The sequence below is a fragment of the Sinocyclocheilus rhinocerous genome, unplaced genomic scaffold, assembly GCF_001515625.1.
Source record: "Sinocyclocheilus rhinocerous isolate Xijiao unplaced genomic scaffold, SAMN03320098_v1.1 scaffold706, whole genome shotgun sequence".
Classification (NCBI taxonomy): Eukaryota; Metazoa; Chordata; class Actinopteri; order Cypriniformes; family Cyprinidae; genus Sinocyclocheilus; species Sinocyclocheilus rhinocerous.
The window spans coordinates 579,768-597,507 of NW_015632479.1; the positions used below are offsets into that span (position 1 = coordinate 579,768).

Here is a 17,740-nt window from a genome sequence, read left to right on the forward strand (position 1 = left end):
TCAACTGTTTAGTTCCTTTTTTTCTATTCTATGGAAGTCAATGGCTACCGTCAACTGTTTAGTTCTGTTTTTTCTATTCAATGGAAGTCAATTGCTACCGTCAACTGTTTAGTTCCATATTTTTTTTCTATTCTATGGAAGTCAATGGCTACCGTCAACTGTTTAGTTCCCAGCATTCTTCAAAATATCTTCTTTTGTGCTCAACAAAAGAAAGAAACTCGTACATGTTTGGAACATGAAGGTGACGCAAATGATCATTTTTGTGTGAACTGTCCCTTTAAGGGACGCGAGAGCTTTGATTAGTCACAGAACTGAAATCAGCTGTAATAGTTGATGCAGCAGCAGCATTTACAGTATATATTAGTACGATTTCACATGTATGAACTCAGTTCAATCAGTGCTGAATCCTAATGGCATGATTGCATCAGTAGATGACAGACACATCTGTTCTCGCGAGTGAAATCCTGCAGATATTCAGTCTTTGCATTTTCCTCTCAAAATGTGCCACTTGTGTGCTACTTTTAGTGGGAAGGGCGTATAACCTCGGCTCTTTCTCAAGCTTCTGCTCGGTTTGAGTCCTGATCGTTCTCCGCTGGTTTAGGCTTCAGAAGGTTTTAGAGAGATCAAACCCTCAGTAGGACGACAGGCTACAGTCTGATGGAGTCAGATGTCCATGTCCACCGGTCTCAGCTCGCCCGTCTTGTGCTCTCTGACCCACAGCTCTCGGTCTCTGGCGGGGTCGACGCTCCGCAGCAGTTTGTCCACCGGCTCTATGGTCTGCAGATCAAACGGCAGGCTGTGGTTACTCATCGTCTGCAGTTAATGGTGTGAATGAGTGTGAACGAGGCGGTCTGAACTCACGCTTTGGTTGAACATGTCCGTCTCGTGTCGTAGTGTGGTGTACTGACACAAGTGCTGCCTGATCATCTCCACACGCTCCACCTCCAGATGCTCCAGCTCCTGTCAGGAACCAGACATGTGCAGAGTCTCTGCTTTATTGGAGTTTTTAGGAGAAAATGCTTTTGATTTTTTTAATCACAGTCTCATTGCATCCTTTACTTGCATATCTTTACTTTTCAAGTGTTGAAAAATCCAGAAAGTCTCTGTTTTGTGCTCTTCTCCTACATCACACACCTTCATTATTACACAAATGGTAACATTTTACAATAAGGTCCCATTAGTTAATATTAGTTAATATGCTAACAATGAGCAATGCATATTCAGCTTTGTTAATGGTAATTGATAAAACTACAGCTGTTCATTGTTCATGTCCGCTCAGGTCTATTAAATGAACAGATGCAACTTTAATAATGTTTAGTGAACATGATTTAGTAAAGTTTAGTAACATTTAGTAAAGTTTGAAATTAACTAAGATGAATAAATGCTTTAGAGCTTTTTCTCATTGATAGTTCATGTTAACTCATGTATTTAACTAATATTAACAGATGTAACATTGCAAAGTGTTACCATACAATTATAAAAGCTGTTGAAATCTGGAAATATTTTACTTGGCACTTTTTCTTTGGAATTTAACATTCATTCAGTATATCAGTTCATTTGGTGTTTGTATGCAATTTTTATTTATTTATTTTTTTAACAAAGAATTACTACGTTCAACAAAACTTCTGTCATTATCATGAGTGTATTACAAAACTATTTTTTTCCCAAAATAAAAAAAATATTTTTTTCCAATAAATTTCTACAGTCAAGATTTTCTCAATTTAGAGTTTTGTGAAAAATCTACTTTTTCAAACTCGTCCTAGACGGTTTGTCCGATTTTCTCCAAAATTGTCTCAGATCATCTTCAGACAATGCTGCCAAGACGTTATCAAAAGATTTCCGATAGACCAAACCGTTCTCGTAAAGCACGCTAACGAATTTGACAAAATTCACACAAAAATGGACATGAAGCTATATCTTCACATCGCTTTAGCAGATTCTGACCAAACTTGGTACCTGCTATCCCAAGCATAACCTGAGGGCACATGAGTAGTTTTAGCACAGCACCACCTACTGGTCAAAATAAATACAAAATTGACTTTTTTGTTTATAATTTCTGAACATTTTGACCAAAAAATCGTACGATTGACCTCGTTAGATTAGGAGCGACATACAGAATCAAACGATACCCAATTATCCCATGTCAGTCATTTTGAGTGTTGACCATTTAGAATTTTGTAGTGAAATGTTGTATTTTACGAACGCTTTAGCGTATTGTTATGAATCTTATAGAACCGCTTGCGGAAAAGTTATGAAATTTGGCACACAGGTAGAGGACAGTCTCATCATTAACCACGGCACATTTGGAGTCTCTAACACAAACTCTCTAGTGCCACCAACAGGCCAAATTTGCACTCATGTTTCTGCTAATAACTTTTGAACCGTAAAGTCTAAAAGCAAAATTGATTGATTCCTTGGCTCATGCCGAGTAGAATGCATACCATAATTTAAATTTCTACGGGTCAAGATTTTTTCGCAATTTAGAATTTTCCAAAAAATCTACTTTTTCGAACTCGTGCAGACGGTTTGTCTGATTTGTCTGAGCATTCTGGCAAAAAAGTTATCAAAAGCTTTTTGATATACCAAATCATTTTCGTAAAGCGTGTTAACGAATTTGATGAAGTTTGTGCAAAAATGGACATGATGTTATATCTGCGCAATGCTTTAGTGAATTCTGGCCAAACTTGGTATGTGTTATAACAAGCATGACCTGAGGCCACATGAGTAGTTTCGGCACAGCGCCACCTACTGGCCAAAATATATAATAAATGGACATTTCTGCTTATAACAACAACCCTGGGTAATTAAAGACAGCTCAGCTCTTCATTTTTCGACACAGCGCCACCTACTGGTCAAAAGATGTCTTCATTTTACCTCTGTTCTGCTTGGCCCCAAAATTGCTGCTTGCAGCTATATATATTTATTATTATTATTGTGTGTGTGTAAGTGCATTGGTTTAGAGGTGCTGAGTGGAAAATGTCATTCATTTTAAGATTATAACATCATGATCTGAGAGTAGCTTTTTCACCAAGCTTGTATTTGAAGCATCAATTCCAATGGAATCAAATAGTTTTTCTGACTCTTATTGGAGCTGTTATTGGTGTTTGTGAAAGCGTGTTCACTCAGAGAATCTCTCACCAGACTGCTGGTCACCATCTCCTCAAACCACTTGGACTGGGACTGATTGTAGAGGTCAACACATCGCATCAGGTCATCGCCTGAGGACACAGAGCGTGAGTTACACATGAACATCATCAGAACTATAGAGCATGGGCTGAGAAGCTTCTCTGTTTGTCAGAAGCAGGAGCACAGACACACACAACGGGAACTGTTATGATTATACCTGGTAAGGTAAATGTAGGATAATCTATACTACAAAATTTGAATTATTTTTGTTGTTTCCATCCAGACTTCCCACAGATTTAGTGTTGAACTGATGAATAAAGAGAAAGTGCAGAATGAAGGGAAATAGTTTAGTGGCATCTGATTCTGATTTTATTTCTTTTAGATTTCATTTTTGTCACATGAATGCTAGCCAACAGTGATTTTTGCAGTACCAATACTCCATATTTGTAAATGCATATAGCGGCTGTAATATCAGCATTTGTGTCAGTATTTTCATACCACTGATAAAAGTGCTTAAACATATGATTTTCACAATTACTGTAAAACGTTTTAACATTCATAGTTTAGGGATGATATTGATAAACAAAAATAATCATCATCTGCGCACTTTACTCTGTTCATCAGCTCCTCGTTAATAATAATTTATATAATATTTTATTAATCTATCCATCTCTAAATAACGTGCAATGAATGCATGTGTCTGATTCATGATTCATAACAGATGATGTTCTGCTGTGACTGCAATTACCGTATTGTCCCGAATATAAGACGATATTTTTTTCTTGGAAATACATCTAAAAAAACCCAATACGGTAAAATGCAGTTTATTTGCGAGAAGAAAAAAACATGATACTGTGACGGAAGCAGAGAGAAGAAGGTAAATACTGCACACAAGAAACATCTATATTCCTGTGGAAACCCACATGTGTTTTTCAGTTTGCGAACACCAAGATAATTTTACAGTTATATGCAGATTTATTTATTTCTGTTTTACTTTTAAAGACTGTTATTTTGCTCTCTGTCAGAAAGTGAGCAGACGAGTGTTGGTTTCAGTTTTCTGAAGAACAAAGTTAATATGTTTAGTAACATGTTCAATGTGTAGTGTTTAGTGAATATCATCTTAAACATTTAAAAACAAGAACAACTTTGCATGTGATGTTCGATGTGTAACAGAACAGATTCATACTAGAATTTCACATCATGCACGCATTGATTATTATTTTCAAATTCCTCTTTAATAACCATAATGCAACACTAGATGTCAGCACACTCAAACATTGCTGCAGGTTTGCTGGTTATTAAACTCATTGAATGTATGTCTGTGTTCACAATAGAATACTTACTAAACAATGCCAGTTATTTTTTAAAACAGTATGTGACTCAGTAGCCATTATTATCTCTTGTGGTGTTGGTTTACTGTCTGATAGTTGCTCAGGATTGCTCTCGGAGCATGTCAGAGAAGAAGCTGCACTCACCGGCCTGCGTGGATTTTCTGCGCGCCTTCTTGATGTCCTCCTCGATCTTACTGTTCAGTTTGATCTCCAGATGCTGGGTTTTTAACTCCAGATCCTTCTGCCGATCGGCGAGCGCTTTCCGTGCCTGATGAAGAACGTGAGAATATGAGAGACGAGACGCAGTGTTTTATGCATGCATCATCTAGAGCTGAAGTGTTCAGAAGCATCTGCTGCTGCGTGTTGAGATCCAGATGCTCCTGAATAAATCAGAGCTGTCATTGTGCAGTGATGTGGATGATTACTGAACTTCAAAGATCCTGTATATATATTTACTTATTCATTTCTGATGATAGTTGAACCCTGGTGATATTGTGTTCTGGTCATTTTGACCTGGAGAGGATTTTCTTAGTTAAGTTATCACATCATCACACCAATTGTGGTGTTCAAAAATGATGAAAAAAATTGCTTGTAAATCTCCACCAAATCTCAATATTGTTATCAACTTTTTTCTTTAATTTAGCACAGGTTTAGTATTTTATTTTGGAGCTGGTTGATAGTAGACCTCATTGTTTTTGAGTGAATATTGCCGAAATGATATGCCTATAACGATGGAGTATTAAATATTTGCATTATGCTCTTTCTTAAAGGGCCAGTGCACCCACAACTAAAAATGCTGTTATTTACTCACACACATAAACACACACGTCTTTCCAAATTTGCATGTGCGCTTATTCAAACTTTGCATGATGTGATTGATCATGAAACAAGAACAAATGGCATTTGCTGTGACACGAATGCTGACCGTTTGTTTTGAGTGCGCTGTCCCTTTAAAAGAGGGCGACTTGTTTGGTTCTTGTTGCTCTATGAGAAGGTCACTGGTTTGAAGGGCATGATATTATATATATAGAAACCCGAAGGGCTCAAGAGATGGAAATGTTCCACTTCTTCAGAAAACATGCTGGACTTGCATGAGAAAAATCCCCGTAACTTTAGATGAGGCTAAATATGAAGACTAAATATGGCCACATGACAGAGAGATGAAGCATGTTTTGCATTCAGTACCTTCTCCACGGCGGCGGATCGGCTCGCCAGCTGCTTCCTGAGATCCGACATGTGATGGTCGAACTTCTTCATGTCCTTCTTGAAGTTTTCCCGAAATATCAGCAGAGGCTTTTCCACCTCACTCTGAAGCTGAACCACGTCAGAGACAGACCGGTAAACACAAAGCCTAAAGCCAAAAGTAAAAAAGCCCCTCCTACAGAATGTCTTTTTCTGCCCCAGTATTAGTAATGCATATACGTGTGTGTGTGTGTGTGTACTGTAAGTCTACTGTACTGACGGTGTGTGTGTGACATCTGCTCTCGTGTTTGAATGCAGTCCTGCGTTTGCTTCATCTCACCTTGGAGGAGAACTTGAGATGAACTTCTGCTTCATCCGCCAGGCTTTTCTTCAGCTGAGCCCAAGCTGAGCCAAGCGTGCTGAAAGAAGATGGCGAGGGGTAAGATGTAATATATAAATTATATAAAAATATTATATCAATTAAATTATGTATATATTTAAATAAAATTTAATAATTTATATATAGTCAATATTCTTCAAATAAATTTAATAAATACATAATAATAAATATTTAATACAATATATAATAAAATATATTTAACAAAATATAATAAAATAGATATTAAATGTAATAAAATATATAAAATAAAATTATATATATATATATGATGAAGAAACAAACTCATCCTGATCTGGGATGACCTGAAAGTGAGCACATTTTCATTTTTGGGTGAACTGTTCCTTTAAGAACATAATCGAAGAGGTTACACATCGTCCGTCACAATCCATTCACCCATGACTGTAGTCACAAACTCTTTTATAACGCATTATATTCCTCTGAAGGTCACTGCATGAGGTTTCTAAGAGTTTGTAAGGAGATAAGAGTGTATTGTCCCCTCTGACGTACCCTTCCTCCTGCGCCGCCAGCGGGATCTGCGAGAGCTTCGACAGGTTCTTGGCGTATTCCTCCTCAATCCTGATCCTGTCCACAGAAATAAATGAATTAGAGTTGTGCTGGAATGACAGAGCTCATCTGTGGCATATGTAGAGCATGTGAAGAGCTGAGTGCAGATGTCTGTCCTGACTTTCACACACTAAGGTCATTTTCTTCCCAGACTCAAGTCTTTCTCCTCAGGGACAACACACTTCATGTGAACCCATGTGAACTGTAGCTCATTCAATCGAACAGCGAACATGTTTGAGAGCAGATCTAATGTTGATGGCCAGAAAGATTCAAGCAGCCACTGAATCATTTGTTTTTCTCCTTTCTAAAAACTATTAATGAAACACAGGAAATGAGCTACAGGAAGTTGCATGTGCTGCGTTGTTATGTTTTTAGTCAAGGCAACAGAAAGAACAGCCGCTATATCAAGATATTACACAATTTCACCAACATAGATAATGCAATAGTAACCATAACCATACTTTAGTGACCACACATACAACTAACTAGCTAACTAACTACTGTCAGGGTTAGATCCGAGTCGCAACGCTTTCTGGCCAACGAACAACTGTTGTGCTATGAAAGACATTCAGAAACTATAACTAGCCATTTTACCTCCAAAACCTTAGATAATTATGACTTTAAATCTTGCAGTTGAGGCTTTGTCATTCAAGATTGTGATGCAACTTTAAATTTCACAATTATAATTTAATATCTCACAATGTGACTTTATACCTCACAGTGTGATTCTTATTTAAATTTTTTTTTTTCTTTTAATTATTATTTTTTATGTGTAGACATACATATGTTTCCATGAAGTACATCTGCCGTACTTGTAAAAAAAAAAAAAAAATATATATATATATATATATATATTTTTTTTTTTTATATTTTTGCCAAAACACTATAGTTAGTACAGTTACTATAATAAAACCATGGTAAACTTTTGTAGGGGCACCACTGACCTCAAACAAACAAATAAACAAATACATAATTTTTTTTTTCTGTGATGATTTATTATCCACAATTTTTGTCCACTTTTCCCTGAACATTATATCCTCTACAGTGAAAATAAAATGTAAATAAAAAGATAAAAAAAGATTTTTTATAAAACAAAGAATAGGTTTTACAAGAAAAACTATTTCCGTTTTTTCTTTTTTACTTCAAAATCCGTGTTTAATTCAATGTGTTGCTTGTCGTGTGTTTGTAACTGTGATATCTGCTATCAACTTCTGAGTGATTTCTCTTTTTTTTCTCTAGCAGCTTGTGTTCTGCTCTGGGTCCAGACGTTTACCTCTCCCGCACAAACTCGGCCATCTCTTTCTGCATCTGCCTTCCCTTCAGCTGTTTTTGCAGCAGAACCTCAAATCCTGAGATGATGGCGCTTCCCTGCGGGTCCTTTCTGTCCGCCTGGATCCACAGACAAAACACAAGAGATTCATGTGCACAGAACCAGGATTCGGTGGGATCTTCTCCAATCAAAACTACAAGCCAGACCAGATTAGGACAGATGTTTGATGAAACTCATGCTGTTCAGTAGTATAAAGGATATTCAGAGCACGTCACTCGCATGCATTTCTAAACTTTGTGGTTTGTCAGTGGTTGGAGACGTTCTTGCTTACCCAGAAATAATCGCAGTAGCTCCACTCGTCTGGTTTGAGCAGCTGCTGTTCAGACATGTGCAGTGGAAGAGGAAACGTCACGCTGTGGATCTGCAGAGGGACAGAAATCATCCAGAGACATCGGCTCGAACGAGAAACTCACAACACTGTAAAAGTGACGCCAGCAGAACATGCTTTGAACTAGCTTATTACAGTCAGTGCTGCCAATCACTAATGCATTGCCAGTAAATGATGAGCAAGTCCAGTATAATAAATTAGACAAATAAAAGAGCAGTCATTAATTCTAAACCATACACATAAATAAACGCAATCATCCATGCTCAAATGTAAAGAGTTCATTCAGTATAATTTGGTAGTTAGCTACTTGACTTTGATTGACTGTTTGTACTGAATCACTCCAATTGTTTGTGTTTGTTTCAGACGGACTGCCAGTTTGTGAGCGACTCTTTTCTGCAGTTACATTGAGACACCAGTAGGTGGTGATAAATGAGTCATTGAATCATTAATTCAACCAATTCGTTCAACGACACTGATTCATTCAGACTTTACGAGTGAGTCACTGAATCATTAATTTGAAATGATTCGTTCAAAACACTGATTTATTCGGGAACGGAACAGGCGACTGACTTTATGAGTGAGCCATCGAATCATTCATTTGAACGTATTCATATACAAATCACTGATTAATTCAGAAACAAAACAGGTGAGTGGCTTTATGAGTGAGTCATCGAATGGGTCATTTGAATTGATTCGTTGAAAACTGATTCATTCAGGAACGAAACATTCGAGTAGCTTTATGAGTGAGTCATCGAATCATTCATTTGAACGGATTCATACAAAACACTGATTCATTCAGAAACAAAACAGGTGAGTGGCTTTATACGTGAATAATCAAATCGTTCATTTAAATTGATTTGTTCAAAACACTGATTCATTCAGGAATGAAACAGGCGACTGGCTTTATGAGTGAGTCATCGAATTGTTAATTTGAACTGATTCGTTCAAAACAATGATTCATTCAGGAACGAAACAGGCGACTGGCTTTATGAGTGAGTCATCAAATCGTTCATTTAAATTGATTTGTTCAAAACACTGATTCATTCAGGAATGAAACAGGCGACTGGCTTTATGAGTGAGTCATCGAATTGTTAATTTGAACTGATTCGTTCAAAACAATGATTCATTCGGGAACGAAACAGGCGACTGGCTTTATGAGTGAGTCATCGAATCGTTCATTTGAACTGATTCGATAAGAACGATTCACTGCTACTGTTCGTCGAACAGAGACGTTAGGCTGTTGATTCTGCTGAATTCGTTTGTAAAAAGCAGCTGATATTGTCTCAGAAGTGTAAGTTACTCAATATTAACTTGCTTATTTACATGCTGTGTCGTCTATTTCGTATTTACATGCTGTTTCACACTCGCGATCATTGATTGTTTTTATCGTTGACAAACTAAAACTAAAACCACAAAAACTTAAAAACAAATAGACATTTGAAAAAAAAAAACTAATAAACTGACAAAAATGAAATAAAAACTAAACATTTAACTAAAATTAAAATAAAACAAAGTACTATAAAAACTATAATAGTATATCTAATTTACAAAAATTTAGAGACATTTGTGCTTTTCTGTAGTTTCTGTGTACGTAATTTAATTTTAATTCATTAAGGGAAATGTTCATAATTGAACTACACAGAAACTGTCTCTTGCTGTTAAATGTTGTGTCTAATGCAGCATTTTAAAGGGTCATGAAACACCAAGCTACTTTTTCAGAGATTTCAGAGGTGTTTGTGTTGCACAACATAGAAGACAATGTTAGCATCCGTTCATTGTAATAGATGGAGAAAACTGGTTCATTTTGAGCTTTTTTTACATTGTTTTCGTCTTCCGGGTTTAAAATCTACATTGTGTTGACATCACAGTTTGTACAATACTTCGATGACACATCAGTGTCTCATAATTATCCATGAGACTGCGTGTTCTTATCCAATGAGAAGACGCTTCGCATAATTATTCACAACAGCATGAGTGACAGACGCTTCAGACTGTAAGATTGTGCACATTAAAGGGATCTCACCCTCATGTCGTTTCAAACCCGTAAGACCTTCGTTCATCTTCGGAACACAAACTAAGATATTTTTGATGGAATCTGAGAGCTGTCTGAACCTGCACAGACAGCAACGCAACTGAAATGTTCCCAAGTCCAGAAACGTAGCAAGGAGATCTGTAAAATAATCCCTGTGACATCAGTGGTTCAACCGCAATTATACAAAGCTACGAGAATAATCTTTGTGCACAAAAGAAAAAAAAAATAACGACTTTATTCAACAATTCGTCTCCTCCGCATCACCCTGGTGCCATTTTGGAGAATATCAGCTGGACGTAACAAGCGTATGCTTGGGACTTGGGAACATTTCAGTTGCGTTGCTGTCTATGAAGAGTCAGACAGCTCTCAGAATCCATCAAAAATATCTTCATTTGTGTTCCGAAGATGAACGAAGGGTTTGTAATTAATGACAGAATTTTCATTTTTGGGTGAACTAACCCTTTAACTGAGAGAAACGTTCATGGATCGAAGGAGAGTGTTTGTTTTTACTTTGCTAGAGTTCGGCACAAACATGATGCATTCACTCAGTGAGTGTAACCGGTTTTTACTGCTGCTTGATGCAACAGGCTTACTGTATATAAACACCGCAAATAAGTTATTAGAGGTGCAACAGCGCGTTGATATATGTGACCCTGGACCACAAAACCAGTCATAAGGGTAAATTTTTCAAAATTTTATTTTCCATGCAGAGTGCAAGTGCAAATGGCTATGCATTTATTTGTGTTTTTAACTCAATGGGTGAGAATTGAATCTGTCTGAAACTGAAGTTGTGTGTGTTGTCTCTGTCTCCCGTCTTCATCAGGATCATCGCCCACATTTGTAGCATTTTTCAAAACTGTGTTGAGAACTGAGCGGTGCTGAAACACGGGGTTTCATGAGCCTTTAAATGTCCAAATCCTTTGTAAGTCCCCTGCATCCGCTGCGATGAACTCCGCTCCTTCCTATAGCATCAGTGTTTCCTTTGTAAAGCACAGATGTTTGCCAGACTGTATAGATGCAGAATGACTTGTGTGGACGTTTCTGAGGAGTGACGCTGCCGTCCGCCAGAGGAAAGTGTGATGCGGACTCTGAGGAAATTCCCTTCGGTCTGAATGAGCTCATAACTGTCACGGGTGCACACACACGAGGGACGAGGAGACGCTGGAGAATACTTTACACAAGACTTTATTCGTAGGAAGGAACCAAGGGAGACGAACTCAGGAAGACGTATACAGGAAGACCTTCAACATCGGACAGAGAACTAGGGACTGGGAACACTTTATATACACACACACAGGAGGAGGGGATGACGAGACACACCTGGGAGCCATGACACATCAAGGGAAACACCTGGGAAGAAATCAACTTAAATTAGGACAGGACTTGGAAACAAACCAAATAAGGGCATGGGAAGGCACATGGGGAGCAGGACACACACGAAACATGGAACAGAGTCTGACATTCGGGAGGCCATGGCGGATCAGGGGACTCGGGAGGCCATGACGGATCTGGAGCCATAGTACCCCCCCCCAAAAAGAAATTTAAGGGGCCTGGAGCCCTCCCTGGGCTTAACGGGGGATCAGGAGCCCTCCCTGGGCTTAACAGGAAACAAACCAAATAAGGGCATGGGAAGGCACATGGGGAGCAGGACACACACGAAACATGGAACAGAGTCTGACAATAACGCTCCCCGTGTTGCCTAATGTTTGAATCTGCATCACAGCAAATGAGGAAATGTCCTGTCTCACTTCTGGTTTGTCTGCAGCTGGATTTTTCTGGATAAAGCGTGTGCATTGACTGGTTGCACAAGCATCGTAAGTTCCTCCGGATCCAGATTCTCAGAGGCATATGATGCCGCTGTGCTGAAGCTGGATAATGTGAGGAGGAGAACGAGTCTCCATGTGTTTGCATTGGCTCTGATGAAGATAATCAAGTGTGGCACGCTGAACTAATGAAGAGTCTGCGTCACTGTCAGCATGATGGGAACTATCTGATCTCCATGTCAGCAAACATCCCAGTAATTCAAGTACTTCTTATTGCATGCTATTAACAGAAATGTATCAGTAAGCAGTTTATTTATACAGTGATGTTTTGGTCCGTCTGCCCTTTTCATTTCATTGCATCTACAGGCATGAGTCAAAGATCAGAAAGCATCAGAAAAAATAAAAGTGTAATACAGCTTTAAAAATCCCCCCCACATACATTAGAATGTATCCTGTTTAATTTTGTTTTTCTGAGAAAAATAATGACAATCATAAATTTTTTTTTTGCCATGATTTACAGAAGACACACTAAAATGTAACAATATTTTTACACCAATAAATCTTTTTGGGTCATATGATGCGATTTCAATTTTTCCTTTCTCTTTGGAGTGTTACAAGCTCTTGGTGCATAAAGAAGAATGTTCTTTTTAGCAACATAATATGACCCCTTTTAAGCATATTTTAAACAAGAATCATTTGATGACAAATTAAATGCTATATTTAAGGATCGCAGTGTGGCCCTCAAATACCAGCTAACTTTCATTTTTAAATCTTTATACTTTGCTAACCACTAGGTTTTACCCATTTGTCAGCAAGAAGTGTTTGTAAGGAAGTGAAAGCCATTTCATATATAATAACATTTAATATGAGAGCATATTATTTTATGTATTTTAATAAGTACAGGTCAGAAAAAGCATACTGTTTCATTTTTACATAAATATATCTGTTACACTGAATGACGTTTTGCTAAAGAGGGAAATAATATTGTCATTGTTCCATAACTGCAATGTTTTAGTATTAGTCTGTATCATTAAATTAGTTTTAATAACATTCAGAAGCAGAAGCAGATGTTGAAAAGCAGGGCTGGGCGATATGGCAAAACAATAAAATCTAGATTTTTTCAGAATGTTTGATAGATTCTCGAACTTGAAAATGTAACTACAACATGATTCAAGTAACTTTTTCTTTATTATCCCTCTACTTAAAGAAATTTCTATTTCAAGTGCACCACACATGATGTAAATGTTAAACAAATCACTTGTTAACGTTAAATATCTTTGCAACAAAAGATGCATGAACTACAACTACATCTTCTACAAACTTGTCTTACACATATTATATGTTCAGAAATAATAAAACAATAAAAAATCTCAGAAGTCAAGCTAATTCAAATTCAAAATGACTGAAGGAATAGCAGCAGTAGACTATTATTAACTAGGCTATAAATGTTCTGTTAAAACAATGAACAGCAGCTATGTCGCCATGAGACATACACTAGAAGTTCTTGACAGGTTTTTATTCGATTGCTGCTTTTCCACTGTTTTTCTGTGTAAACATGGACGCGGTTGACTTGCGCTCGCGTTTCTTGCAGCGTCTCATGCATGAAACGGTTTTCTAAAAACACGGTGATCATCATCAAATATTTTAGAGCAATAAACGCGGTCTTCATCTGATGATGTGACGAACTATCAGCTGTTATATGATCTCAGAAAGGCTTCTTGTTCCTGTTACACTGAACGATCTCTGATAAACTGCATTTCCGGGACTAAAGTCTCCTGGTTATTTAAATACTTAAAAAAAACACACACTAAGACAGTCCTTTTAATGAAACACAGCCAACGCTTATTTGAAAATGTCAAGAAAAGAAATATATTTTTTAGCTTGGTATTTTATGCTTATTTAAAGATGTAATGGTAAAATCAAAGTCCGGACCATTACGCTGAATGACAATGTTACACTTTGGACGTATTTTGACATTTTATTTTCACAAAAGTTATTTGAAATATGAAACTAGACACTTCAGTTGCATTTAACAAGTTTTTTATGTATTTAAAATTACTTTGTAAATTGAATTTGATGCAGACACCACGTCTGACGTCTTGTCTTTGACCCGCAACAAAATTAATTTAAATTCATATATATATATATACAGTGGGTACGGAAAGTATTCAGACCCCGTGTGTAAAGTTATTATAATAATATATAATATAATATATATGCTATAATATAATATTTATATGCTATTTGTAAAACTATACTTATCTTTTTTATTTATTTATTTATGCTGTTTAGTGACTGAAAGTGACAGTAAAAAAAGCCTAAAAATAAGTGTAGGAAAATATTCACCCCTGCATTCAGAAAATAGTCTGTTTTTTGTGTGATGCTTCTGTTTCTTTGGCTGTTCTTAGTGAACTTTTGGCTTCTATCCGCTCTAATGACAGCAGTCTTACGGGAATCCATAAATACTCAACTATATTAAAACGAGCATTAAGTAAATAACCAGACGTTTTGCACAGCAAGTCTAATTCTGACAATCATAATAAGGTGGATGCAGGTGTAACAAATCAGACAGTTTCACAATTCACTTGTAAATCAAGTACGTTGCAGTAAGTGAAAGTCAATAATAGCTTTGGTTGCTTTATGTCATGTGTAATATTTAATAATCAGTAGTTTTAGTCAGGTAGCAACAGAAGTTCTGTCAGCCGATGGAATCACTCTGGGCTTCCAAATTCTGGTAGGATTCTGCTATAATGTGCCAAATATATTCAATATAGTCAAACGGTATAATTAACGACAAGAAACGGGAATTATGAATCAATTGGATTGAAAAGCAGGCACAACACACAGGAATTGCAGAGGTGTAAAGTATTTGTGTAATAATAGTACTAACCTACTACAGTATTATTTTGGGGAATCTGTACTTTACTTGAGTTTTGTTAAAACTAAATAATAGGTAAAAGAACAAAGTACATGTGTCGTATTTCATCATGACTTAAATCTTCCCACAATGATTTCAAAATAAAAATAGTATTACGAGCCAATCGATCATGTTCACACGAGTTCATACATAGCCTTTGAAATATATTAATGTGTTTTTATAATAACCATTGCTGTAGATTGATGAACTTGAGTCAAGTGTGAACACAGTTCATGATTAGTCTGAAAATCAATATATTCACACACTGTAAAAATCATCTGCTGAATATATTCAGGTAACAGAACGATGAGAAAATAGTGATTTTTTTACTCTTTTTTTTAACAAATGTATTGCGTCATAAATGCTAAAGTGAGAAACACATTTCAAAAGTCAATTTAGGAAGCTTATAAAAGTGTTTACCTTTTACGTTTAAACACTTGAGTGCAATACTTAAGTTAATGTGAATACTTTTTTTTTTTAAATTGAGCAATATTTTTGACACTGTACCTGTTCTTTAACTTAAGTACAATTTCTCATTTTACACCTCTGCAGAATAGAGATCGCATGTGAGTTTGCTAAAAAATTATTTTACAAAATGTATTTTTAAGGCTTCTCAGTTAATGTGATCATTTAGGATATTAATGAAATAGATAATATTTTAACAGTTTGCTTTAGAACAATTACATCATAAAAGCGAATAGTTTGAATTAAGATTGGGAATAATAATTAAATTTTGTTGTCTTTAATATTATATTTTTCTCACACAGTATAAGTAAGTTTTTTTTGGCAGTTTTCATAAATGAAAATGTATAGCTGCCTGTATATTATAGGAAAGAGTTTCCTTGCAAGAGAATCATCATATTTACGGGTCCTTAGCACTGAATAGTTTGAAAAACCCTGTTGGTTAACAAGATCCAGCAGCCTGCGTGATGTCAGAGGAAGACACAAAACAAGTTTTGTTTACATTATTAAAGCATACACCAACGATTCGTTCACAATAAATCCAGAACCACGCATTAGGAAAATAAACAGTGTGCGTTTGCTTGAGTGTGTTTTGTTGTCATGCAGTTCAAGCGTCTGAGATGAGTTGGTTTAGCTGTGGTACTCACAGTTACTGTGGATTCACACTCCTGCTTCCGGCTGGGTGAAGTCGAGACGGGACTCTGACAGAAGACACAAAACTGAGCGTTAGACATCATCGTGCTCTGAGCTGGGAGCTGTCATCTCCACCCTGAGCTCATCAGGACGAACCCAAGGAGAAAAGTGCCTTTGGGTTTCATACAGATGATGAAATCTGCTGCACCTTTAGTAAAGGCTCACTGAAGGTGAAGTGTGTCACTGCAACACTCCCCCTGTCTTCCATTGGCTGGACGGACAGATAGTCCCGCCCCCAAACCCATGTCATTGGTGGAGCTGATGTTGCTGTGTCGACGGGATGCGAAGTTTTGAGAGCAGCACACGGGTGTTTTTGGGAAAATCAGTTCGACATGCAAAGCCAGACATTTGACTAACAGCATATGTGCATTACAGCTGATTCCGGCCAAAAAAAAAAAGAAGTCTCTTCTGCTCACCAAGGCTGCGTTTATTTGATCAAAAATACAGTAAAAATTGTGAAATATTATTACAATTTAACATATCTGTTTTCTATGTGAATATCTGTTAAACTGTAATTTATTTCTGTGATGCGCAGCTGTATTTTCAGCATCATTACTCCAGTCTTCAGTGTCACATGATCTTCAGAAATCATTCTAATATGCTGATTATTAGAAACATTTCTGATTATTATCAATCTTGAAAACAGTCGTGCTGCACAATATTTTTGCGGAAATCGTGATTCATTTTATTTTTCAGGATTCACAGATGAACAGAAAGTTCAAAATAACAGCATTGATTTGAAACAGAAACATTATAAATATTAATGTCACTTTTGATAAAGTAGAATTATCAGCTCTGATCATGGATATCTAGTTTAATTGCTACAAATTGCCTCAAAAACACCCTGATCTTTCAAAGAACTTAAACTGGATGAAAGACGTTCAGGTTCTTCCTGAAATCATTCCTCATTTCATCATTCTATACGTTACATGTGACATACGATACGTTACATACGTTACAACTCGTTTCCTGTCGGATTGATAACAAGCACCAGTGCATCAAATCAGATTAGAGTTTGGTAGACTGAGAACATGCTTTATAATCCCTACAAAACATCGTATCAATCATATGTTGAATCATCACTGAATCAATATGCAATACATTTCTCAGCTTGAATCTCCAGCGAATTTTGATACAGATGGAGAGGCGTATTAAAATGACTTGTGGATACTGAAGTTATTGGATTAAATCAGATTTATAGTCCTGGGGAATATTGCTAAATGAATAATGAGGACTAGTCCATATGTGAGAGATCAGCTGTACCTGATGATCTGTGCTGGTCTTCCGCATCAGTACAAGCGACGGCTCAGTCTGATGCAACGGACTGCCATTGCCATGAAATCCATTCACTGGAGAGGAGGAAAACACTCAGATGAGTTTGATTTAGAGCCAGGAGAGATCTACTTTACATTTTTAACTAATATACCATAGAGTCCATAATCCATAATAACTCTTCCTCCAGTGAAAAGGTGTTCTGGTCTGAATCAGGAGAGAAATCTGCACAGATCAAGCAGCGTTTAAACAGCTCTAAACACATATGTGGCTGGATTTTGATGTGAGAGACAACAGCAGATGCACTTTTTCACTGGAGGAAGAGTTATTATGGATTATG

General features: G+C 36.8%; 1 protein-coding gene across 1 annotated transcript in view; it reads right to left on the reverse strand.

Annotated features, from left to right (window-relative positions):
- Positions 1 to 178: 178 nt before the first annotated feature.
- The window catches only part of LOC107742591 (growth arrest-specific protein 7-like), a 30,403-nt gene continuing 12,841 nt past the window's right edge, over positions 179 to 17,740 (reverse strand). Inside the window, exons 4-14 of the mRNA XM_016555634.1 lie at positions 17,392 to 17,477; positions 16,083 to 16,136; positions 8,205 to 8,294; positions 7,877 to 7,992; positions 6,547 to 6,621; positions 5,980 to 6,058; positions 5,643 to 5,771; positions 4,602 to 4,725; positions 3,139 to 3,218; positions 862 to 960; positions 179 to 777 (exon numbers count right to left, since the gene is read on the reverse strand). Coding sequence (XP_016411120.1) covers positions 664 to 777; positions 862 to 960; positions 3,139 to 3,218; positions 4,602 to 4,725; positions 5,643 to 5,771; positions 5,980 to 6,058; positions 6,547 to 6,621; positions 7,877 to 7,992; positions 8,205 to 8,294; positions 16,083 to 16,136; positions 17,392 to 17,477 — 1,046 coding nt within the window. The 3' untranslated portion in view covers positions 179 to 663. The remainder of the gene's footprint in view (positions 778 to 861; positions 961 to 3,138; positions 3,219 to 4,601; positions 4,726 to 5,642; positions 5,772 to 5,979; positions 6,059 to 6,546; positions 6,622 to 7,876; positions 7,993 to 8,204; positions 8,295 to 16,082; positions 16,137 to 17,391; positions 17,478 to 17,740) is intronic.